This window comes from Patella vulgata, chromosome 3 (assembly GCF_932274485.2).
Source record: "Patella vulgata chromosome 3, xgPatVulg1.2, whole genome shotgun sequence".
Lineage (NCBI taxonomy): Eukaryota > Metazoa > Mollusca > Gastropoda > Patellidae > Patella > Patella vulgata.
Window position 1 is genome coordinate 55,009,523 of NC_065881.2, and position 27,270 is coordinate 55,036,792.

The 27,270-nt window shown below is 36.9% G+C and overlaps 1 protein-coding gene across 1 annotated transcript; it reads right to left on the reverse strand.

Annotated features, from left to right (window-relative positions):
• Positions 1 to 1,701: 1,701 nt before the first annotated feature.
• LOC126815415 (uncharacterized) lies at positions 1,702 to 12,939 on the reverse strand. The gene has a single exon (XM_050541044.1). It carries the CDS (start codon positions 12,475 to 12,477, stop codon positions 5,446 to 5,448), a length of 7,032 nt encoding a protein of 2,343 aa, XP_050397001.1. The 5' UTR covers positions 12,478 to 12,939; the 3' UTR covers positions 1,702 to 5,445.
• Positions 12,940 to 27,270: the final 14,331 nt, after the last annotated feature.

A 27,270-nucleotide genomic window follows, 5' to 3' on the forward strand; every position in this document is an offset into this window, starting at 1 on the left:
CCTGTTCTAATTTATAGTCGGAACATTTAAAACTTATCTTTAGGTGGTCTTAGCGTGGAATGTCGAAATAGATATCTTGCATAACAGTACCAACACACTTTGAAATCTGTTTCAAAAATACGTAAAAACTGTCAAATCGAAATCTCCCCGATTTAGTTTAACAACGATTGTTATACATAATGAAACTAGTTGTTTGAAAAACAATTGAATAGTTTCATGGTTGGACTCCAGCCTGCAGGACGCGTGGATTTCTGGGAACCCCAATCTTGGAAAACCGACCGGAAAACATGCATCTGACGACGATATAAAAAGTTTGCAAATTTTTTATGAGTTTTCATGAATTTCGCCGGAACATGGACACAGATAAAACCGACGGATGCATTGTACATAATAGCTTACGGGATATAAATGTCGTATTGGTAAATATCACCAGGGCTTGTCTGCGATATCACCTCGGTGGAAGCGGATGTAAATACAACTAACAAACAACATATCACCGGGGAAAAGTTTGACAGGCTTTGTGACGCGGCCTGCACAGACTAGAGTCCAGCCATGAAACTATTCAATTGTTTTTTCAGACAACTAGTATCATTATGTATAGCATTCGTTGTAAAATCAATTCGGAGAGATTTTGATTTGACAGTTTTTACGTATTTTCAAACAGGTTTTCGAAGTGTTTTGGTTCTGTTATGCAATGTCTTTTTCGACGTTCCAAAGTAAAAGTTCGGTGCTTAGACCACCTAAAGATACATTTTAAATGTTCCTATTAATAATTAGAACAGGTTTCGCTTTAGTTTTTATATTTTACGCTGACATTTATTGCTTTAAATCTTCCTAGTGCTAAAACGGAAAAATTTCACCTTTGAACTCAGGGGTCACAAAGAACAAAGGTGAATTTAGCAAGTTTACATTTTTATTGAAAGGGTGATTACTTTCGAACATTTTCATCTTTTTTTTTTCATGATACAAGAACGGCTGCACATTCACTTTTAGTGCAAGTGAACTCATTTGACCTTTCACCCCGAATATCTCGAAAACGCCCCAGTGGCGGATTGATTACCACCCGGCATCGTATTCTTTGCAAAATTTTACTATAAAAAAGTTGCGTCTGGTTTTGTGCCCATTTGATGGACACCCCTCTGCACTGAGCCTCCAGACTATTAACCATTCGGCCACCCAACCCCCCTAAGGAAGGTCACGAAAGCTGAATATTGATGGGATTTGTCGTTTCATGACCCCAATGTTTCACACCAAATTTGAAAAAAAAACCGATACCTTCTATATATCGCTTCCACAAGGTTTAAGTGGGGGCTTACCTCTGGAACTGAAGGTTGCGGAATGCTGATTATCGACAGGATTCGTGCTCCCATGTTCCCAATTCATCACACTAGAAAGCTCACAAACTTTACTATAAACTAAGCAGTTGCACCAATATTGAATTTATCCAAGATCTTTTGATCCTCAACATCTAAAATGGTGGATATATCTGAAGTCCCCCCCCCCCCCCTTAATACTTTTGCCATGCCATAAGCTATCAATCTTGTCTTGTCCCATAGCCATGGACAATCCGAAAATCATATTAATGACATGTTTTTGATTGTGTTGTGGGTGCTTCCGAAGTAAATGTAGTCTGTGGTGGACAAGAATCACCACCAGCAGATAAATAAAGTCAAAAGATTTAATATATATATATATACAGAATCTTTATTACATAATTGTTAAAATATATAATAACTTGTCACACACACATAAATGGGTAATAATGATATAGCTATATAAATAGACCAGATTTACATATAGGATTGTTAACCTGATGAATTGTGTCATTGTATAATATGACCAACTTTAATATCACCTAACCATAAAATTTCCAAACTTTTTAGCCAGTTTTTGTTTTTTTTGGACAGTCATATGTGTAAAATTAACATACATGAAGAAAATTGCTGATGATAGTCTTCAATACAACTGTTTGTAAGAGTAAATAAAATCATGATACATTAAGATTTAAACCACACAACAAAGTTTATCTTAAAATGTAATGTTCTATATTGATTGCTTCGGAATCCATGCTAATAGCTGTGGTTTCTTCGAGCTGATCTGGATAACATGAAGATGGAGTACTCTCATAAAATCTCAGCCAAATTAAAGACTATATTCTCTTGGCTACCTTGCTAAGAATATATTTTAGAAGCTTATAAACAGGCTTAATAACATAAATGGAACAGCACCTTTATAAACGGCCCTGCATCCAGTAGACAGTTTGCTTTGCAATAGTTGTCTTCACAAGCTGGAACTGACCATGGTGTAATGATACAATACTTGATTGCCAAATAACAAACCGTGTCTAACATAACACTTGCTTCTACTGATTGCAGGGAAGGATCTAATGATTCGAAGGCCTTTTAGTCACCCATTTATTTTTGTGTCTTTATGTTAATTGTTAGTCCATAAAAAATTATCTACATATATGGAAATATTTCTTCATAAATATTCTACAAAAAATTGACACATAAAAACAGTGTAAACATTTATCAAACACCATGCATACACTGTATCTGAAGATATCTTACCAAGACTCTTTTAAATAAAAATTTTAGGGTTACAAGTATGAATACATTTGTCAAACAGGTCTGGAAACAATATTTGAAAAAAAAAATACTAAAAACTGTTGATTCTGCTGCTACAGAGTAAAAAAAACCCATTTAATCTGTATTTTCATTTGATTGATAATAAAATAAGAAATAATAACAATAACCATACATACAATTCTAGATATTGATCTAATCTGATTGTATAAACATATACTACTGGCATAATATAACATTATCAATTCTATTCTATAAGTTCTAAGACAATAATTATGCCTTAAAGCTATAAACAATGACCTACAGTAGTAGGATTGAGAGAATTGTCTATCTTACTGACCAGAAATGCATATTACCTTAATGCAAATGTTACATCTAACAGATTATACTTTTCCAATAAATTTTATTGGACTAATAGTTTAAGAGCACCTATAAAATTTAAGTTGACACATTAATAACATATTACTGGTAATAACCAGCACTGGCAGTTAAGAAATGCTATTTTCTATAAACAGAAGACTTTCCCAATTTCACCAACCAAAGTAACAAATCCCAAAAAGTGAACATCATAATACATTACAGAAAAACATAAATCCACCATTTTTCTAACAAATTGTTTAGACTTAATTAACCATTACATGAGAAATTTTATAATGTATGTGATGTCTCCACAAAATTTTACTAGCATAATAATAATGACCTCAACTTTATATAAAAGTTTATAAATAAGCTTTAATATGAAAGTGTGTAAATAAGCTTTAAATGTACATAAACTGTTTATATTCCAGTAGTATGGAAAAAGCTATTAGAATTTTATATTGCACATTCACATGTATATACATGTATTTATGGTGTACTAGACTTATATAAATCAAGACTAAAATAATTTAAGAATTTTGTCTGACTGTAAACAAAAAGATAGGTTGTCAGGCAACGAAACATATGCCTAGAGCAGCTAAATCTTCCGGGCAGTCAACAAGAGTTGTCACATATTTTTATATCAAAATTCAATGAAAAAAAATATATACTTGTTTGTCTCAAGACTTTAAACTCTGTGTATCAATCTGAAGTCAATCGGATGATAACTTTAGCCTCTAGAGCGTCACACGATTTTCCAAAGTTATCAAGGGCCATAACTCTGGCAGTAATTATCGAAAATCGTTGAAAATTAATATGATTCTTTGTCTCATGACCTCAAACACTGTGTATCAATTTAAAGTCAATTGGATATTAACTTTAGCCTGTAGAGCATTTACAAGATTTTTTGATGTGATCAAGGGCCATAACTCTGGCAGTAATCATCAAAAATCGCTGAAAATAATTAGACTTCTTCGTCTCATGACCTTAAACACTGTGTATAAATTTAAACTCAATCGGATAATAACTTTAGCCTCTAGAGCGTCCACAGGATTTTTTCAAAGTGATCAGGGGCCATAACTCTGGCAGTAATTATTGCAAATCGCTGAAATTCAATTGGCTTCTTCGTCTCATGAAGTTAAATACTGTGATCAAGGACCATAACTCTGGCAGTAATTATCGAAAATTGCTGAAAATGAATAGACTTCTTCGTCTCATGACCTTGAACACTGAATCGGATATTAACTTTAGCCTCTAGAGCGTCCACAAGATTTTTTCAAAGTGATCAATGGCCATAAGTCTGACAGTAATTAGCGGAAATCGCTGAAAATCAATAGGCTTCTTTGTCTCATGACCTTAAACACTGTGTATAAATTTAAAGACAATCGGGTATTAACTTTGAGCTCTAGAGCATCCACAAGATTTTTTAAAGTGATCAAGGGCCATAACTCTGGAAGTAATTATCGGAAATTGATGAAAATCAATAGGCTTCTTCGTCTCATGACCTTAAACACTGTGTATAAATTAAAGTCAATCGGATATTGACTTTGACCTCTAGGGTGTCCACAAGACTTTTTGAAGTGATAAAGGGCCATAACTCTGGCAGTAATTATCGGAAATCGTTGAAAATCAATAGGCTTCTTTGTCTCATGACCTTAAACACTGTGTATAAATTTAAAGTCAATTGGATATTAACTTTAGCCTCTAGAGCGTCCACAAGCAATTGTGGATGCCGGACCGCCGGACGGACGGGGGCGACGACAATATACGACCACATTTCAATGTGGGCGTATAAAAATATATATTTGTACACTGCAGGTTTCTGGTAAAGCCAGTTTACCATAATAACATGTTTTGACACTATTGCTACAGCTGCTCCAATGACTACTTATCAGTATATATACACATTTATATTTTAATAAAAAAAACCCAAAAATACCACTATCTTATGGATTATATGTTCAGTACAGTATTGATCTGTATTTTAATAACTATGGATAAAGTTGTCTTTCTCTAACTCACAACATTATTTAAAGTGACTAACTACTGCAGTTTATTCAAAGAGATCTCAAGCTCTCTCTATCCAACGATTAAATCTTGATTCAAATTTAAAGGAGTAAGATCTACCTTCATAGTTTATGGTCAATATTTTTGATGTAAAAATGGTTCAAGATAATTTTACCTGTACATGTGTATATCTGAATGAAAAAAAACAAAAACATGTATCACTGGAAACTCACAATAAGGTGGTTCGCTATTAAGATTTCAGATGCAAACCACAGCATTTTTGTGAAATCCCAGAATATGTTTATACAACTTTTTCTGTGTCTTTACAATACAATGTCATACTATTCTTCTAAATGTACAATGAAAAATATAGACATCCTACTTTTCTACTAATGAAAACAGCGGTTTTGTGAGAAGTCTGACAAACAAAACTCACCCTATATTATATTTATCTGGTAAATACATCGAAATAATTTTAGGCATTCATTATCTCAGGTCAGGTTATATGTTCAGTACCTATATTCAGTGCTTTTCTGTCCTCACTGGTTGGATTCAGTTTGTCACTAGTGTCACTGATTGTATTACCTGCTTTACTGTCCACACTGGTTGTATTCAGCCTGTCACTAGTGCCACTGATTGTATTTAGTGCCTTACTGTCCACACTGGTTGTATTCAGTTTGTCGCTAGTGTCACTGGGTGTTTTCAGTGCATTACTGTCCACACTGGTTGTATTCAGTTTGTTACTAGTGTCACTGGGTGTTTTCAGTGCTTTACTGTCCTCACTGGTTGTATTCAGCCTGTCACTAGTGTCACTGGGTGTTTTCAGTGCCTTACTGTCCACACTGGTTGTATTCAGTTTGTCACTAGTGTCACTGGGTGTTTTCAGTGCCTTACTGTCCACACTGGTTGTATTCAGTTTGTCATTAGTGTCACTGGGTGTTTTCAGTGCTTTACTATCCTCACTGGTTGTATTCACTTTGTCATTAGTGGCACTGGGTGTTTTCGGCGCCTTACTGTCCTCACTGGTTGTATTCACTTTCTCATTAGTGCCATTGGGTGTTTTCGGTGTCTTACTGTCCTCACTGGTTGTATTCACTTTCTCATTAGTGCCATTGGGTGTTTTCAGTGCCTTACTGTCCTCACTGATTGTATTCAGTTTGTCACTAATGTCACTGATTGTATTCAGTACTTTACTCCCCTCATTGGTTGTATTCAGCCTGTCACTAGTGCCACTGATTGTATTTCCTGCTTTACTGTCCTCACTGGTTGTTTTCAGTTTGTCACTAGTGTCACTGATGGTATTCAGTGCTTTACTACAGCCTGTGGTTTTGTTCAGTACTTGATTTTTGTCACAATCGGTTGTATTCAAAGCTTCTCTGTTGTCAGCAGTTGTATTCAATGCTTCACTGTTACTAATGTCAACATTCAATACTTCACTATTGTCACCATTGACCATATTCAAAGATATACTACTACTGCCTGTTACTGTATCCAAACCTTCACTGTTGTCACTAACTGTCTTCAAAGGTTGGCTAGTGTCATTGTTTATATTCAGTGATCCACCACAGTCACTGATTGTATCCAAAGCTTTACTATTGTCCCCACTGCTTTTACATACAGATTCGCTATTATCCCCGTTGAATGTATTCAATGCTTCACTGTTGTTACGGTTCAAAACTGCACTGTTGTCACTGATATCATTCCAAGTTTCACTGATTGTGTTCAATGCCTCAATGCTGTCACAGTTTGTATTCAATGTTGTTTTTGTATCTTGATTAGCATCCCCACAAACTAACTGCCCAATTATAGAATCAGTGAAGGTCTTAAAATCTGACAAATTATAGTTGGTTATGTTAGGTATGGCCACATTTTGACCGGCTTTTGTAGCTAAGGCAATATTGATCATATCATTGGATTGAGCTAAAGCGAGATTCTCTGTTTCTGAATGTTGAACTAAAGAGACATCTTTTTCAGATAAAACTACGCCATCACTCTTGGTACCAATTTCAGAGACATTAGCAGAAACCATTACAGAATCTGAATTCATAACATTATTGCACAAAGAATTTTGCACCAAATAAGAATCATTAATATTTGTCATGTTCATAATTGAAGAATCGTTGCTTTCACATATTGCAGAGTTATTCAAAGAAGATAAATCAGCTACAGTTTCGATTATATAATTACTAAAGCCTATGTTCGCATCATGATGTTCATCACTACCACTGATATTTTTATGAACATTAACTATTTCAACATCAGTTAATGGCAATTGATTAAAACTATTCTCCAAATTTGAACCAAGACCTCTCTTGTTGAGCATCAAATTATTTTCATCGCAGCTCTTTTTGTTGATATTGTCTTTTTTGTCCATCAGTGTTTTTCTCTCAAAAACAAGACCAAGAACATAAAATTGAGCTTTATGCATGAAACTATGACTACATGGTTGACATACATATTGTTTGTTTTCTTTATCAGTGTAAAGTAAGTGTTTATCAAACGTTGATTGACAAACAAAAAAATTACCACATTCTTCACAAGCAACAGTCCGCTGTCCAGTGTGACATTTCATATGTTCTGTTAAAGCTGCCTGACTAAAGTAATTCCTACGACAATCTCCGCACTGGTATGCCTGCTTCACATGGGTTAAGGAATGCTCTTTCAGCTCATTTGCTTCCACAAAACGAAAACCACATTGTTTACAAACATGAGGCGTGACACTGGCATGTTTTTTATTCACATGTTCGCGCAGACGTCTGAGTTCTTTAAATCCTTGATGACAAACGGTACAGCAGTATGGTGTTTCTGATGAATGTATTAACATATGTTTGGCTTCTAGAGCATATCGTGATGAAAATGCTTTTCCGCATACTTTGCAAACAAAAGGATTAGTATGGACACCTATATGACGATCCAAATACTGTTTTTGGGAGTATCTTTTCTCACAGAATGGACATTTTAGGAAAGTGGTGCCACTTTTCATATTCGTTGTTTTCTCATTGCAGTTTTCTTCACTTTCACCAATGGCCTCAAGTTCTTCCTGCTCTAGTTTCTCTAGGGTTAATACAGCCAGTTTTTCTGCAAGAGCCTGTTGAACATCATCTCCTATGGGATTAGACATAACAACTAGTGCTGCAAAGAACTGAAGAGTTGGTGGATCAATTTTCTTTTGAAATGGTGGAACTGGTGGAATTGGTGGGCTGTGTTTTTCCTCTATGGTATTCTTAATGTGCATCAGAGCATGAAATTCCATTTCCTGAAAGTCACCACATACTTGTTTACAGATTTTACAAGTTGAAGGGTTTGTATGCCCTTCTAAATGTGTAGTTAGATTCTTCCTGAAGGTATAGACTTTTCTGCAGAAGCAGCAATCATACAGTGTGCCCTCTATATCAAAGTTAAATGGTTGCTTTTTCAGATGAGTCAACATGTGCTTTCTCTCCAAAGCATGCTTGGAAGAAAACTTGCGACCACAGATTTTACAAACAAAGGGATTTGTATGCAAGACCATATGTTTTTGTAGGAATCTTTTTTCTGCATACTTTTTGTTACAAATTGTACAGCTAAGCATTTCTGTATTGTCTGTATTTATTTTAACATCTTGGTTATTTGAATCATTGGCAACACTGCTGGATTCCATACTAATATTGGTATCTGTACTGGAACTATTGAGACGTTTAAAGTGGGACTTCATGTGCCTTTCTTCTAATGCTTTTTGACTCGTAAAAGTTTTCCCACATATTTCACAGGCATATTTTTTAGAATGCCATTGTAGGTGAAGAATGAGTTTCTTTGATGAAAAATAGGCTTTTGGACAATAAGGGCACTGACATGTTCTCTGAAGTTTTTGTGCTGCTTTTAAAGGTTTCATCTTTTTAATACTGCTGTTTTCAGTTATTCCAGGTTCTTGCTTCACAATAGTTCCAGCTGTTTGGAATTCCTGATTCCTATTTAATAATTCTTGAGGTGTACCCATATTGCTTTGATCCATACCAGTGATATCCCTAGGTGTTTCAGCTGCCTTTGATGAATTTGTTCCATGTATGGGCATGTGTTTTATTTCCAATGCTGCCTTACTTAAAAATTTCTTTCCACATATTTTACATACAAAAGGATTGAGATGTATTACCATATGTTTTGTAAGGTTAACTTTCACAGAATATCGTTTCTTACACACATTACATTCATAAGGTTTATCTTTTAGAATAGCTTGAGCTATGAGGTCTTGCACTACCACAGGTGCACCTTGAATCGGTTCACTTGATGTTCCTTCATTATATATAGCCATTCCTGGGCCAGGCTGTGTTGTAGAAACTACTATGTTCTGGTTTGAAGAACCCATCACATTCTGGTGTTGGTTTGGAGAAGCCTTCACATTCTGAAGTTGGTTTGGAGAAGCTATCATATTCTGGTGTTGGTTATCCAGAATACTTTGGTTTGAAGTGCTCATAATGTTCCCACTTGTATTAATGGTTTCTATTTTGTTGTGTTGGGTAGTTAATGTTAGGCCAGATGGTTTAACATCTACAGCACCACTGCATTTTGGCATATGCATTTTTTCTAAAACAAACTTTGTGGCAAACTTCTTGCCACATACATTGCAAATTACAGGATCAGTATGGACTTTCATATGACTGTCTAAATTAAATTTGTGCAAATACTTTCTGGGACACAGAGGGCATTTGAATTTAGAAGGTGGGATTCCATGGTGAGTAAACTTAAGACTAGCATTTTCAGTGGAAGGTGTATTAACTGAGGGACTTGAATCTGTAGAAGATTTAGCTACTGCATCAAGATTATTCTGCTGTGTGGCTGCAGCCAAGAGTAAATCATGAATGACCTTGTTTTCATTAGATTCTTTTTCTGGCTGAACTGCTGACTGAGATACATCTTCATGAAACCTATTTATATGAGTAACTAATGCTAATTGAGTTGTAAATTTTTTCTGGCAGTGTTTACAGATGAAGGGATTATTATGAATTACCATGTGCTTGTCAAGATGTTTTTGCAAAGTATAAGATTTCTTACATAAAGTACATGAGAATGGTCTTTCAGTCTTATGTGAGTCTGTTACTTCTTGTTTTATTGGTTGTGGCATGTTCATACTATCATTATCCAGTACAGATAAACTTGATATTGTGGATGAATCCAACATAGGATTATTAAGAAGATTCTCATCTTCTTTTTTCTCTACAACAAAATTTGAATTTGACACAGCAAGTAAAATGTCATCAATGCCATTTGTGGCATTATTCTTCAAGTCATGATCTGCTTTATGTACTAACATGTGTCTTTTTTCCAAAAGTTCTTTTGAGGAAAATTTTTTTCCACATATTCGACAAATGAAAGGATTAGTATGTATTGCCATATGATTATTAAGATGGATTTTTAGGATGTATCTTTTACCACACTGACTACATGGAAAAGGTCTATCTTTATACTTTGAACTGCTCACAGACAGAGTACTGCTGACAGCAGCAGAACTATCTGCACTTAATCTAGAAGATTCATCTTCCGTGGAATCGTATCGAACAGATGCAGCATCTTCTTCTTTTGGCTCAATGACATAATCTTCATTGGAGACAGCATGTAAAATGTCATCTAAATCATTTGAAACATTATTCTTTAAATCATTCTCAGCTTTATGTACCAGCATGTGCTTTAATTCAAGAGCTGCCTTTGTCATAAATTTTTTACCACATATTTGACACACAAATGGATTTGTGTGAAGAACCATATGTTTATCAACTAAGCTTTGTTTGTAGTATTTTTTGGGACACTTAGGGCAGTGAAAAGTTCGTTTGACACTTGAATCCATACTGAATTGCTTAGTTTTATCAGTTTTAGAAGGAAGGGGTACTGGTTGTACATTTGAGACCGTTTGTGAGGGATTACTTATATTATAGTCTGGTTGAATAGGCTGTACATATGATGCTGACTGTTGGGTGCCGGGTAAATTGCTGATTTGTTGAAGAGGTGGTTCTACCTGCATCATCTGTAAAGTACCAACTGATGGAATTGGTGTAACGTATGATGTTGACTGTGGGCCATTGGTTACTATTGGTAAGTTGTTGGTTGACTGAAGAGGAGTCACTGGCGACAAACAAGTCTGTTGTAAAGTGTCTGTCACAGAAGGTAAATGGCTGTTTTGCTGAAGCGATGGCACTGCTTGTATGTATTGCTGCAGTAACGTACTAGCTGATTGAATAGGTTGCACATAAGTTGACGGAGGGATTGATTGAACTGTCTGCATGGATGACACTGTTTGTAAAGTATTGCTTTCTGTGGATACATTGTTAATTTGTTGAACAGCAGGCATTGCCTGCACACATTGTTGCATTGTCTGAAAAGGGCTAGTTACTGTAGGTATGGTGGTCATTGATTCCATAGGTGGCAAATTTAATATAGTTTGTAGAGTACTGGCTACTGTGGGTATATTGCTGGTTTGTACAATAGGTGGTAGGGTTGTTTGAATTGCATAACCAGCAGACACATTCTGTGATGGAATAAATGTGTTTGCATTGATGACATTAGTTGTCTGAAAATTCTGAATGTCATTAAGATTCATATCACTGCAATTTGGTTGAATTTGAATAAATGAGTTTGTATTTAAATTTGTGGAATAATTATCCTGAATATTATTTAAAGGAGCCATCATAGTTAGTTGTTCACTGTTAAACATATTAACAGTATTAGCATCCGTCACATTTAACACATTCATGAATCCTCCTTGAACTATTGGTACAGTATTCGGTGAATAAAACATATCAGACTGGTCTGATTGCATATTTTGCAACACAGACACTAGGTTTGTTAGAGTTGAATCTGTTTGGATCATATTGCTTCTTTCAACAGGAATCTGCTGAGGGACTGTGGTGATAATCCCATTTGAAATAGGCATCATAAGTTGTTGTTCATAATTCATTAGGTTTGGCGCATTACTAGCTGTCATAAATTCTGAATTTACTTCACCCTGAATATTAGCATTGTTTAAATTTTCTTCATTTCCATGTGGAAGAATTGTTTGCATTTCGACAGATGGCAAAATTGGTACTGGCTCAGCATTAACTGTTAGCTTAGAATGTTTATTTTCTGTTTCTGATGTGCTCACATCACTTGATTTTCTCTTCTTACCATGGCTTGATTTGTGTTTTGCTAAATCATCTTCCAATAGAAATCTGTCACCACACACATCACAAAAAAGTACAGGAGAAGTAATATTAGCACAAGTGTGTTCCTTATATAACTTTCGAGTACGGAACGTGCTGCAACAAACTAAACATTTGTATGGCAGCTCTTTTGTGTGAATGTGCATATGTCTGACTTCCAGATCATATCGGCTAGAAAAATGTCTACCACACACGCTGCATTTAAATTCCGCTGTATGAATTTTTCTATGTCGTTGAACACTAAGTTGTACTGAAAACCTAGCATCACAAATGTCACACACATAGGGTTTTTCCTTATCTTGTTCTGATTTTAGCTTTGATGTGTCTTTGTTGACAGTTTCCCTGGGGGGTTCTGCCATATTGCAACTGTTTGTGTTTATTCTTCTAGGATTAGGAATCTTTCACATTTCGAGATTTAAAGACAAAAGTGATAGATCTATTCACAAAAGATATCTCATATCATTGCTCATTTGGCAGAGCTATAGTCTTCGTAAGATGTCCTTATAATAATTTTCAACCCATGTTCAACACCACTATTCAACAGATTTAACAAGCCCCGCCCTGCCACAGTGCACTCAATTTAAATTAGTTCATTGGCCAGTTGTTTACGGCCAGTTCGCGTGGATCTGTCATTAGAGGCTGGCAAATAATCCAAATACGTCCAAAATATTATCACTTCATTCCACATCTGTTCCATTTGGCATTTAAAGTAAATCTTCTACTTCTTTAATGTCCTTTCAATTAAGTTATGCAATATTTCTATTCGATATTTAGGATAAATTATTGTTGATAAAGCTAACTTCGGGAAGTTTGTGTTGCTCTTCACCATTACTAAGGGGGATAACTCTGAGCACAATTTGAATGATAATGCACTGCACGACACTTTGTATGTATCTGGACGAAAGGGCGTGCATGAAACGTTCTTTCGGGAACCAGGTAAAATAAATGCGTGATTTATGTACAAAGGATTGCATATCAAGGATACCCAACCTTTTGGTTCTTTCAAAGCCCCAAGTACATTAAATATGTAATCTTCTTACCCGCTCCATCTTCAAATAAGAATTGTTCTAAATATTAGTCCACGTCCTTTAAGCCCGCACGAGCAAAATTTCTTTGACAAATGGAGATTTGTCAAAAAAATTTGCACGTGTACGAGAGGAAATTTGCCACATTTTCATTTGCCATATGAGACTAGACAAAAGCTGGCATGCATAGCTTTTCGTCAAATAAATGTGTCAAAGATTTGGAACTTATGCTCGTGTGCGATAGGCCGTCAAATAAATTGCTGGCTTCGTACACGGTCAAAGAAAATTTGAAGAGACCGTCAAAGAAATTTGTCAAATTTTCTTTGCTCGTGTAAGACGGGCTTAAAACGCTCACAAATGGCCATATCAAAACCTACGGGTGGCAGTTTGCTGGTTTTGTCAGTCAAAAACAGTCTATCTGTCTAACAGTTTGCTCTATTGAACTTCTGGTTGGTCATTGCTCTGAATTTATGTCCGTCCATATTTTTGCACCTGTATATTTTGTATATTTTATGTTGTCCTCAAGGGAGGTTCCGATGCAACTGTACTTAATATTTCCTATATTGTATGTTGTCCTCAAGGGAGGTTCTGATGCAATATTGTGTGTCTTGTGTAATAATTGTCATATCGTTATAATTTTTATGTACACGTTTATATTGTATGCTGTCCTAAATGGATGTTTCGATGCAATAAAATCTTATCTTATCTTATCTTATCTTATCTTTCATTAAGAGAGAGAGAGAGAAAAAAAATGGGGATTAACATCCACTCGACATAAACTATGTCATTTCTGGACTAACACATGGTTCAATTTTATTTCAGTAATTCGCTTGCGCGTAGGGGTCTTTGACTCTTTAGCAGTGGAAGGAAACCGGAGGACCTGGAGAAAACCCACGAGGTTGAACAGACGACAGTTTATTACACAATCATACTGGCGATAATTATTCTTAAGAGCTACTTCTTCATTTGGGGGATCACGGTGGCTAAGTGGGTAAGGCGCCGGCTCGCTAGCCTGGAGGTCGGGTGTTCGATCCCTGCATTGGCCGAAAAAGATCATCCAGATTTTCCGGCTTGGTTTCCCCTTGTCAGTGATGCAGGACAGAGGGCAGAGGGCATGACAAGGACAGCTGTCTAGTCATTCGGATGAGACGAAAAACCGAGGTTCCGTGTACACATTGGCGTGCATGTAAAAGATCCCTGACAGTTGGAATTCGATATAAGAGTAGGCCGTAGTGCTAGGCCGTAGTGCAGCTGTCCGGACAAAATTTCCCTCATAGCACACTGTATGGCGTATGCCCGTCTTCATTAGCCCAGTTCGGAGCAAAACAGTAGGACGTTAAACCCCATTTCATTTCATTTCATTTCATACTTCTACATTTGGATATGCGTCTGTCGACCTGGTATTTGAATCAGTGTGTCGTGCTCATTTCATACAACTATTGTGCAAAATATAAGAAGCGGCCTTTACGTAATGATAGAAAGACAATTTTTCGACGAGAAAATCGCCAAAACTGTTTTAAAAATAAAAGCAAAAGTGAGTTGATCGACCACTATACACCCGGAGCGCGATCGCATGTGCCCCCCCCCCCCCACCCCTCAAGTGCACTATTGATTACAACCGAGTGAGGTTGTAAAACAAATAGTCTAAGTAACCCACTTAACTTTAATAGGTCAAATTTTCTATAGCTGGTTTCGCAATGTTAGGGGTGCTGAATGGAGGTAGCCTACTGACATGGAAAAGCGTGTTGTTATTCGAATGGGACGATAAACCGATTGACTTTTAAATAGATTAAGCTTGTTCCATAAATTAGACATCAAGTATAAAATATTAATTATATAAATAAAAGGACTGCACACTATAGATCTGGTAGGTTTTCGGATCGAGCTCAAGTAAAAATTAAAGGTGGTTTGCAAGGCAACGAAGCAGACGCCCACAGCAGCTAAGTCGTCCGTTCAGTTCACAAATCATATTTATTATTTTTGTAGGTAATGGGAGCATTTACATGACAGTAAAAGAGATCAAAAGTAACGCCTATTATCAGAAATAATTTACATTTGATTGGTTTGTGGGTTTTTGGATAATATTTATTTTACGAAACATACACCGGTAATCAGATGCTAACTTTATCTGCTCCAGTTATCAGTAAAAATCAAACGGCTTCTTTGTTCCATAATATAAAAAGTGGGTGAGGTCAGAACAAAACGTTAGTGCTAGTGTTAGAGTTTGTGTCAGTAAAAGATTAAACCCGAGCCCTTAATTTCATGTTCAGGTTAAAAAAAAGGTTACACTTTGGAAAATATATTAAATTTTTAAATTGAAACTCATGATCATTTTCCATAATTGGTTTGTTCTATCTATGTCTAAGTACATATAAAGCATCTGAGACAAGCAGTTAACACTTTATTTTTTACTTATTTTTTTACCTCTAAACTTAACACTGACTCGCTGTTTTGACCTCAACCAAATTTGTAACATTATCTTGGCTTTTAATTACTCAAGTGAAGTCAATCCAACACTAGTGTCACTCAAGTGTTTCCCTTATCTCAGCTCATGGAAGTTTTCCTATTTTTTAACATGGGTTCCAATAGGACACCACCTCTATGCCCTAGGGGTTAACATTTTATCGAGGCCAAAAGAATGATGTAAAGTGTTATCTAATTTTCATAAAATGTTAGTTTTTCGTCAAATAGGCCTATCATTATTCAATATTATAAGTCCTTCAATATTTGTACAAACACACAAAAACGGATATTTGTTTGGGTCAATTCTTTCGAAATAAGCCAAGAATAAGTAGAACTCATGTTTGAGTTTGTTTCGTGTAACACTAATGTTGTTTGGAGACTACCTTGTGATTTTATCCACAGTTGAATGAAAATAAAGCTGTAATTATCTATTTGATGTCAAAAATTAGGAAAATAGTTACATTAGTGTTACATTACGTCATGTTTACTCCAACACTACATATCGCCATTCTACACGCACAAATCCATCTAATTCATACTTCGAGAATAGATCTCTGCCCTAAATGGCAGCCATATCCAAAAATTAGTATACTGTTTTGTAATGCTGTTCTACTCCGTTTCACATCTGTCATATACACACAGGTTAAATAAACTTTTTCAATTCTATTAAATGGAAGCAGAATAACTACTTAACAAAATTCTCGAAGTATACTTAGTGTTTTCGACTGAAATTGTCGATTTAGGACTTAAAATATCGGTCAACTAGCTTAGTGTCTACGTTTAGTATGTACATTTTGCATCACCCATTGTGTGTAATATTACAAATTAATCGAATAATAACTTTAGTTACAATGGAGTCCAAATGGTTTTGTTTTAAGTGGAAAGGGGAAATGACGACAAACCAATCAGATAATTTAAAGGGACACTGTGTAAGATTAGACAAAGGGCTGACAGTTCTCGCTATAATTTAGTTAAAAAAAAAATAGATAATTAAAAATGAATGCCTTGAAAAGTTCAGTTAAATTACTTCAGTGTAGCCTCGATTGTCATTGCTTCCGTTATTAGAATAATAAACAAAGTCTCGATTATCCACTTGTATATTAAGTTATTAAATGGCCGAACCGTTCTAATCTACTTAAAATCGGAGCCACCCGCTGCCATTGAGAGTTGTTAATTAATGTCTAATTAATAATTTATATAACAATTAAGGCCTAAAGACCTGCAATTGAAGCCAAAAAGATTTTTTAAAAAGTAAAAATGGAAATGGCGTCGAAGAGTTTTCAATATTATCCAAGACCTTCGACAGTAATTAACGGGGTGAACATCAATAGGTTTCGTCTCGTGAACATAATCACTGTCTATAAAGTTCAAGTCAGGTGATAAAATTGATCAAGGACGATAATTCCGACAGTAATTATCGAAAAACGTTGAAAATTAATAGGATGCATCCAGGGGCGTAAATAGAGGGGGGGGGGCAAGGAAAAACAATAGTCGGTCTCAAAATTATGTGTCGGCGACTAAATGAATTAATGAGGTAAACATTAAATGCCAAAATATAATAGAAGGCAAAAATCCCAAATATGTATGAATATATCTGTATACGTTTGATTACTTTGATTGGATATTACGGGGTGAACATCAATAGGTTTCGTCTCGTGAACATAATCACTGTCTATAAAGTTCAAGTCAGGTGATAAAATTGATCAAGGACGATAATTCCGACAGTAATTATCGAAAAACGTTGAAAATCAATAGGATGCATCCAGGGGCGTAAATAGAGGGGGGGGGGGGCAAGGAAAAACAATAGTCGGTCTCAAAATTATGTGTCGGCGACTAAATGAATTAATGAGGTAAACATTAAATGCCAAAATATAATAGAAGGCAAAAATCCCAAAATATGTATGAATATATCTGTATACGTTTGATTACTTTGATTGGATATTACAATACGCGCCAGTTTTTCAAAGCTCAAATTAGTAAAAACTACCATCTGATTATAACACAGTTCCTATTTCGTTTCGTTTTTTATAGGTCAAAATTTCGTTTACTACACTAGGATCTGGAAGTTGTTATATTCACCTGTGTTATATTACCGACGTTCTGGTTGAAGTGAGAGATTAGCCAATGAAACGGTCTGTTACGACGAGTTCTTGGCGTGCGATGCCCGAAACTGTGGGTAACCCACTAGAGACGTCAACGCTGATTGATTAATTGATTCATAGGATCAAAATCCGACCGTACGACCCCTGACACGACCTTCCAGTACAGTCAGATCTTTGCGTAGTGTAGGCCATCGAAAGTAAAAAAAAAACGAAATGAAATATACATCTGCATTGTAATCAGATTGTAAGAACTGATATGCGTTCAGTAATGAAACGGGAACTCCCTAATGAAGTATTAGGATTAATGAACTATGACTCTTGCGTGTGAGCCTAACCTGACGGACACTATCGATCTTGACAACCGTCGATCGGTAGTCAAACTCGACTAAGCGCGGACGCTTGGTGAAAATATGAGGACATAGTCATATCTTTGCTAATTTATGTATATTCACAATAATATATCGAAGATATAGGTCCATGCAAAGGATGTAATTATCACTTTCAGAAGTTGTCACAGATTCACAGTACTTTGAACGTTTTTGCAAAATTCTTAATAAATAACATGAATTCCCATGCGTGGTACTCAATTTTACTCATGTTATAAGGAAATGGCATTTCAGGGACTCTAGATTCAAAAATATCTCCGGGGGAGCAAGCTTGTACCGGTGGTGCTTGGCTCCTGGCTGCGTCACTAGTATTGGGCCTATTGGGGGCCCGGCATCAGTTGGTCTCATTTTTGCTACCCCCACCCCCCGAAAAAACAAAACAAAACAAAAAACATATGAAGCCTCAGGAGAGAGAGAGAGAGAGAGAGAGAGAGAGAGATGGGGTTTAACGTCCACTCGACACAAACCAGGTGATAGCTATAGCCTCGAGAGCAGTATTTCCCAACCCGGGGAAATGGGGTGACCTTGACAAAAGATAGCCAGGTATAATTAAAGGAGGCAAGTCTCTAACCCAGTGTCACCACAGTCTTCGACATTGTAAATTGGTCAATTTAAATCAACATTGAAGTGATGTTTTTATCTTACCCTGAAAAGATGGGCTTATCCAATATTAAAGGAAAAATGAAAATTCTAAAATTAGCACACGAATCGCGTGCCAGAATGCTTCCGAGTGCCATTTGTAATGAAGCGACTGGATGAACGAGGCCAAATATACATCACATGAAAATAGTACCAGTGTAGACTGGTATAACCAGACGCCAAAGACGGCCATTCAATTTAGACTCTTCTCATATTTCGCCGAACATAACTCATTAGAAATTACAGTAGAAACGATTGAATGTAAACCAGTTTATATATTCATATTACATTATTATATGCGTTGCGACCCATTTGTGTCCATTTCTAGGTGCCAAAGAATAGAAATTTAGCTCCTTTAATTAATCATACATTATGCAAGAGTTAAATCTGCCTATTGCAGGCCTTTCTTTAAGCCTGAAATGTTATCTAAATTATTAATTAGACATTAATTAAGTTATCCAGACCATAATCAACTCTCGATGTCATCGCTAGCCTGCGATGTTTATTGATTTAGTTTTTAACTATTATTATAGTCAGAACTGCCAACGCTTTATCTAATCTCCCATAATGTAGACTATCTTTAAGTATGGAATTTTTGTATTCAGACAATTAATTCATCAGCATAACCGATAACCAGTCATATTTGTTGTGTGTATATTTCCCTCGAACTGTTGAGGCAACAGAAAAGTCATTTTTGTACTGATGCAGGTGCCGATATACAATCATAAGGATTCCAATTGCCGGGGGTTCACTTACTTACACGACAACGGCAACTCGGATGTTCACCCGTACTCCCACCACCTTGAACCTTCACTCAGGAGATTAAAAGTGTGCGACGTATTATAATCGAAATATTCTATATTTTAAACTACATAAAAACTATATTTTGGAAACATGCTCTTCAAAATGTAACTGTCCGTTTTATTTAGTTAACTCGCTCTGTCTGTTTCAGATTCGCGCTTGTTTAAATCCGTGGTTATTATTGACAGCTTACAAGCGTTTATAATACCCATGGGCATCTGTTTTGCTTTGTGAGTGGATGTTGTGGGGAGCCGGCGGTACGATGCCTAAACTGGACCGGAAATGTGATAATGTTGATATGATCATCATCTTATAGATTAGTAAAGCATAAAATTTATATAAAATGAAATGGGGTTTACCGGCCTATTGTTCTACTCGTACTGGGCTAATGAAGACGGACACAATGTATAGCACTGTACATAAAGTGTATATGTATATGATGCCACTTGGACAACTGTTTGTATTTTGGGGGACAAAAACATCTTTCGCAACCTCTCCTAATCTTTTCATACCATAAAAATGGTATATATTTCAAAATGATTATGTGGATCTTTGCCGAAAGGAGCCACAGTGGCTCAATGGATTAGACGTTGGCTCACTAACCTGGAGGTCCCATGTTCAATTTTCCCGCATGATTCAGGACGGAGGGCCTGGCAAGGGACAACGTATAGTCGTTCGGATGATACGAAAAACCAAGGTCCCGTGTACACGTTGGCATGTACGTTCAAGATCCCTTGGGAGTTGGAATTTGATATAAGAGTAGGCCATAGCGTCGCTGTCCGAGCAAAATTTTCCTCATAACACACTGTATTCTCGTCTTCATTAACCCAGTCGGAGCAGAACAGTAGGACATCAAACCCCATTTCATTCCATTTCTTTGCCAAAATGAATCCCACGGGCAGGCCTTCTATGCGTGTTAATTCGAAATGGTGGTAACTTGAATCAACAGCAATCAGCAATAAGGATCATTTGGAAGAAGATAGGTTGCCAGGCAACAAAACATACGCCACAGCAGCTAAATCGTCGGGTGAGATAAACAAGTGTTGTCGCATATATTTTTCTTTTGTCAGAAATGAAAACATTCACAACACACTAAAATCGGATTACGAGTAACAACCTATTTGGCTTATAGTTCTCCCCTATTCTAACATTTAGCATACGTATAGGATATTAACCTACCCGAGGTTGATATGTTAGAGAACACGCGGGCGAAGCCCAAATGTTCTCTATCATATCAATCTGAGGGAGAGAAGGGTTTATATCCGACATATACAATCTCATAGATTTAATCACCCTTAAATTAAATGGACTTTTCCATTACAAGTCAACAATGATTGGATAATTGCTCGATAGTTTCCGCTAAATAATGAAAATTATCGAATTAATCACGCGAATGCATTGTTTATACTGTTGCCATTTTGGAGTGAATATAGGTGCAATTGTATTGAAAGCAAAAACAAAATGGATAGTAATACGTTATCAGACGAATAATCAATTCTTTTTAGCCAAAAGATTGACGGTGGAATAGATGTGGATCAAAAGGCAATCTTTTCCAATAATTCTGACAGTGAACCGTGAAGGTTCTGAGAAGGATTTGACAGACTGTGTTAGTGGACTGTACCCACAGTGGAGAAATAATCGAAATGTGGACGAAAAGAAAGATATCTTTGACACGGATAACCGATAAATATGCCGATAAGTACGCTGTCTATTACCGTGCTGAATGCTACAAACGGTCAATAAAAAGATTTACTTGTCAAAAGAATAAAAATTTATTTCTGTGTTCTTTGTATTATTTTCATCATCAACGTCATCAGCGGTTGATATGAACCGAATATATCAACCTGAGATGACGACATGACAGGTTGATATTTCATATCAACCCGTCATGACGTCATCAGAGGTTGATATGAACCGAATGTATCAACCTATGATGACACAATGACAGGTTGGTATGAGATATAACTGCTATGCACACCAAAGAAAATACTACCGCCAATTGTATATAAAACAGGCTTCTTCATTTGATGACCTTGAACACTGTGTAGAAATATTACGTCAATCAGATATTACTTTTAGCGTCTAGGGCGTCCACAAGATAGTTCAAGGAGCCATAACTCTGGCAGTAATTATCGGAAATTGTTGAAAATAAATAGACTTCTTCGTCTTATGACCGTAATGTGTATAAATTTAAAGTCAATCAGATATTAACTTTCGGCTCAAGAGCCTCCACAATGTTGGACGGACGGACGGGGTGACAATATACGACAACATTTTAATGTGGTCGTATAAAAAACAAAGTGCTTTTAAGGCATCTATTATCTGTTTAGTATATTGAACGAGAGCATCACTATTGCTGCAATATACGTCCACATTCCTGCTTTGATTCACATGGTACTTTTTAAAACAAAGAAGGCTTGGCGTTGGGTTTGTTTTGCCAATTTTATAGACTAAATTTAAAGATACATTAGTTAAGAGTTTTATAATAATTCAAAAATAGATGATAAAAAAAGAAAATGTTGAAACTTTCAGTCAAATTACTTTGTTCTGAACGGAATTGTCACAGTTTGAAGTTTGGACTAGAAATAGGCATAAATTGTGTCTGCACCGTCTATGAGAATTGGCGATCGTTTGATTGACAGACGATAATTCCACCCACATATTCTCGATTATCAAGTAACATGCTCAATGACTATGGCCTTTCATCACCAGTTTCCGGTAGTGACATCAGCGACTCACGGTAAACGTTAGCTTGGTCCGCCATTTATTGATTTAATTTTAAATGGACGACTGTTTAAATCCAAACCGTATCCAAGCCATCCGTGGGTCTACAGAGTTGATTTTGAGCTTGTGTTGTGTAAATAAAGGTCTAATTAATAATTTCTATAACATCTGAAGCCTAAATAACGACTTGCAATACGCAGATTTAGCTCTTGCATAATGTATGTTTAATAAAACGGGGGTTTGACAACGCCCTTGGGGATGGGACATGCACCAAAATAAATAGTTGCTATTCTTACGGCATAAAGAATAAATATGCCAAGTTCCAAAATGATCCATTCACATACAGAATTCCAGTCTGTGGTCAAAAAACTCAAAAATTGGGCGTGGCTCTGCCCCTGGGGGTGGACATGGACCAATATAAAGAAGTACAACCCTATGATGGATCATACTGAATTGGATCCAAATATGTTTATAATTGCAACCTGTAGATTATTTACAGACAAAATATTCAACAAAAAGTAAGTGTGGCATGGCCCAAGCGGGGGGGGGGGGGCGGACCATGTACTCAAATCAATAGTTGCCGTCCTAGGGGTATAAGAAATAAGTTTCGAGATAATCCATTCAGAATTGTGGCCTTCGGGCGCTAAACACGAAAAAATGGATGTGGCTCTGTCCCTGGGATCGGGATATGCACCAAAATCAATAGTTGCTGCCCTTAGGTTATAAGGAATACATATGCCAAGCTTAAAGATGGTCCATTCAGAATTGCGGCCAGTATACGATAAACACACAAATTGGGCGTGGCTCTGCCCCTAGGAGTCGGGACATGCACCGAAATCAATAATTGCCGTTCTTTGGACGATCCATTAAAAATTGTGGCCTGTAGGCAACACATACATACACACACACACACACACACACAAATGGGTGTGGAACAGCCCCTGGGGGTCGGGCATTCACTAAACACAATAGGATTATCCTTAGGGTATAAAGAATAGGTAAGCAAAGTTTCAAAAGGATCTGTAAAGAATTGCGGCCTGTAGGCGACACAAAGACACACACAAAACTTGGGCGTGGCTATGTCCCAGGGGGTCTGGCATGCACCAAAAATAACAGAGGTCATCCTTCGGGTATAAGGAATAAGTATAAGTTTTCAAGACGATCTATTAAGAATTGCGACCTGTAGGCAACACACATATACCGGCTCTGTCCCTGGGGGGGGCATGCACCAAAAACAATAGGGGTGATCCTTTGGGTGTAAGGAATGAGTATCCAAAGCTTCAAGATGATCCGTAAGAAATGTGTCATGTATATGACAACGAAACAAATGCAAACCAGCGGCTGCCAGGCAGGAAACGGCCTCATTTTGCAAGAGATGGATAGATAACAAGCTAATCCAGAAAGTTATGGTCTGAAAAACGCAAATATCGACAGGGACTAAGAATTTTGGAATATAAAGATATGTTTTAAGTTTCATCAAAATCGGATAAAAATTATGACCTCTAGAGGGTCCACAACCTTCGTATTACACACTTCTACAAAGTTTGCGTACAAAGAGCGGCCATTTTGCCGGACAGTTTCATTTCGATTTTCCCTAAATTCGAATTCAACTTTCATTATGGTGGAATGGTGATATATCTAAACGGTTTTTAAAATCGGAAAAAATAAATGGTGACCCCAGAGAAGCCACAAACTAAAGATAGGTTGCATATAAATTAGCCCCCCCCCCCCCCCCCAAATATTTCGCCAACAATAATGATTTCTTAGGAGCGTTCTTAGCTGGCCACATCCTCAGCCCCTCCAAAAAATTCCGTAGCCACCCCCCCCAATTTTATGAGCTGGCCACGGGCCCGCGTTTGAGGGTTCACAAGGTTCTACAAACTGAAACAAGGGTCTCAACTCTGGAAGTAATCTACAGAAATTGTTGAAATTTGACAGGCTTTTTTGTCTTGCTAATTTAATAATGCATATAAATTACATACAGATCAGATGATCACTTCTGTCATTCAAACGTTCACAATCGCCATAACTCTAGAAATTATTGACGGAAATTGCTGAAATTCAATAGACCTCTGTTTTACAAATTTAAATGATGCATATGATCGTGCATTAACAAGGTTGAACAAAGTGAAACAAGGGCTATAACTTTAGAAGTAATTATTGTAAATTGCTGAAATTCAATAGGCTTCGTGGTTTCACTAATATAAATAATGCATATAAATTTCACAAAGATCGGATGATAACTTTCGGGTTTAGAGCGTTCACATGGTTCAATAAAGTGAAACAAGGGCCATAACTCTAGACGTAGTAAACGGAAATGCTGAAATTCAACAGGCTTTTTCGTTTCCCTAATTTAAATAATGCATATAAATTTCACAAAGATCGGATGATAACTTTTGACGTTAGAGCGTTCACAAGGTTTAATAAAGTGAAACAAGGGCCATAACACTAGACGTAGTAAACGGAAATTGCTGAAATTCAATAGGATTCTTCGTTTCACTAATTTAATGCATATAAATTTCAGAAAGATCGGATGATAACTTTTAGCGTTAGAGCGTTCACAGGGTTCAATAAAGTGAAACAAGGGCCATAACTCTAGACGTAGTAAACGGAAATTGCTGAAATTCAATAGGATTCTTCGTTTCACTAATTTAATGCATATAAATTTCAGAAAGATCGGATGATAACTTTTAGCGTTAGAGCGTTCACAGGGTTCAATAAAGTGAAACAAGGGCCATAACTATAGACGTAATAAACGGAAATTGCTGAAATTTAATAGGCTTCTTCGTTTCACTAATTTAAATAATGCATATAAATTTCACAAAGATCGGATGATAACTTTTGGCGTAATAGCGTTCACTAGGTTCAACAGAGTGAAACAAGGGCCGTAATTTTAGCCGTAATGAACAGAAATTTTTGAAATAAATAGGATTCTTCATCTCACTAATGTAAACCACATATATATCAATTTTATAACAATCGGATAATAACTTTTGGAGTTAGAGCGTTCACAAGAAATTGTGGAAGACGGACGGACCGACACACGGTCGGACGGACAGGGACGACGGCAATATACGTCTACATTTCCATGTGGGCGTATAAAAATGCGCTTTTTGACCAATCAGGGGCCATAATCCAGGAATTTACGTTCGGATATGTGTGATTATCAAAAGGAACCAATATCTTTACGATAAAAACATATATCCAAATTAGATAAAAAAAATTGTGGCCTCTAGAGTATCCACAACCTTCATATACTGTATTTTAAACACTATTTGCGTACAAGGGGCAGCCATTATGTCCGTCAGTTTTAGTCCGATTTTCACGAAATTCGAACTCAACCATCATTAGTGTATAACTGATATATTCACACGTTTTTTTAAACCAGATATAAATTGTGACCTGTATAGGGACCCCAAGCTCAAACGCCATTTTTCGTACAATCAAGGGCCATAATTCAGGAAGTTACGATTCGATATGCGCGAATATCGACAGCAACCAAGATCTTTGGGTTATAAATATGCATTTCAAGTTCCATAAAAATCAGATCAAAATTGTGACCTCTAGGAGGTCCACAACCTTGATATACCAGATGTTTACACTATTTGCGTACAAGGGGCGGCCATTTTGTCCGACAGTTTTGGCCGGATTTTCACGAAATTCAAACTCAACCATCATTAGGGTGTAATGGTGATAGGCCTATACTAAAACGTTTTTTTTTAAATCGGATAAAAAATTTGACCTCTAGTGGGACTTCAAGCTAAAACCGTGATTTTTCGTACAATCAGGGGCCATAATTCAGGAAGTTACGATCCGATATGCGTGAATATCGAAAGGAACTAAGATCTTTGCCTTATAAACATGCATTTCAAGTTTCATCAAAATCGAATGAAAATTGTGACCTCTAGCGCGTCCACAGAAATGTAATGAAATGAGATTTAACGTCCTACTGTTCTGCTCCGAACTGGGCTACTGAAGACGGGCATGCGCCATACAGTGTGCTATGAGGGAAATTTTGCCCGGACAGCGGCGCCACGGCCTACTCTTATATCGAATTCCAACTGTCAAGGGATCTTTTACTTGCACGCAAATGTGTACACAGGATCTCGGTTTTTCGTCACATCCGCACGACTAGACAGCTGTCCTTGTCAGGCCCTCTGTCCTGCATCACTGACAACGGGGAATTTTCTCGGCCAATGCAGGGATCGAACACCCGACCTCCAGGCTAGCGAGCCAGCATCTTTCCCACTTACATGTAGCCACCATGACCCCCCAGAGTGTCCACACAAGCTAAAAACGTGATTTTTCGTACATTCAGGGGCTATAATCCGTAAAGTTATGTTCCGATATATAGGAGGCAGACCACCATTAATTTCCCCATTGACTTCAATGTTAATTCTGGCCTCTTTGCCCACCTCCAACTTTTCGTTGGGCTGAATGCTTTTCACTACAGACAGAGGAACAAATGGTCATGTCTTTGCACTAAAATTTGTATGAGGTTGACCACCAAATACACAAACTTGAAGAAGCATACTAAAAACATGTAACTAGTTGCCGTACATATCGCCGTAGCTAACCTGATAACCCTCTTATCCTTCCGCCTCAAAATCATGAATATTTACCAAAACCTGGCAGAAAATGTTAATTCAAACCCTCTTCGTCCATTCTAGACCAGAAAATCAACACAAATGGGCATGCAAAAGGGGAGACTCCATATGCCAATATCGAAAGGAATCCGACATCTTTGGAATATTGACCTATATAAAAATTGACCTGTAGAGTGTCCACAAATTGTGGGCGTATAAAAATGGGCTTGATTCAGCCCTGTGGATCCGGCATACACCAACCAGCGGCTGCCAGGCAGGATACGCCCACATTTTTTGAGAGATGGATAGAGAACAAGCTAAAAAGAAAGTGATTTTTCCTACAATCAAGGGCCATAATTCATGAAGTTACAATTCGATATGCGCAAATATCGAAATAAACCAAGATCTTTGGGTTATAAACATGCA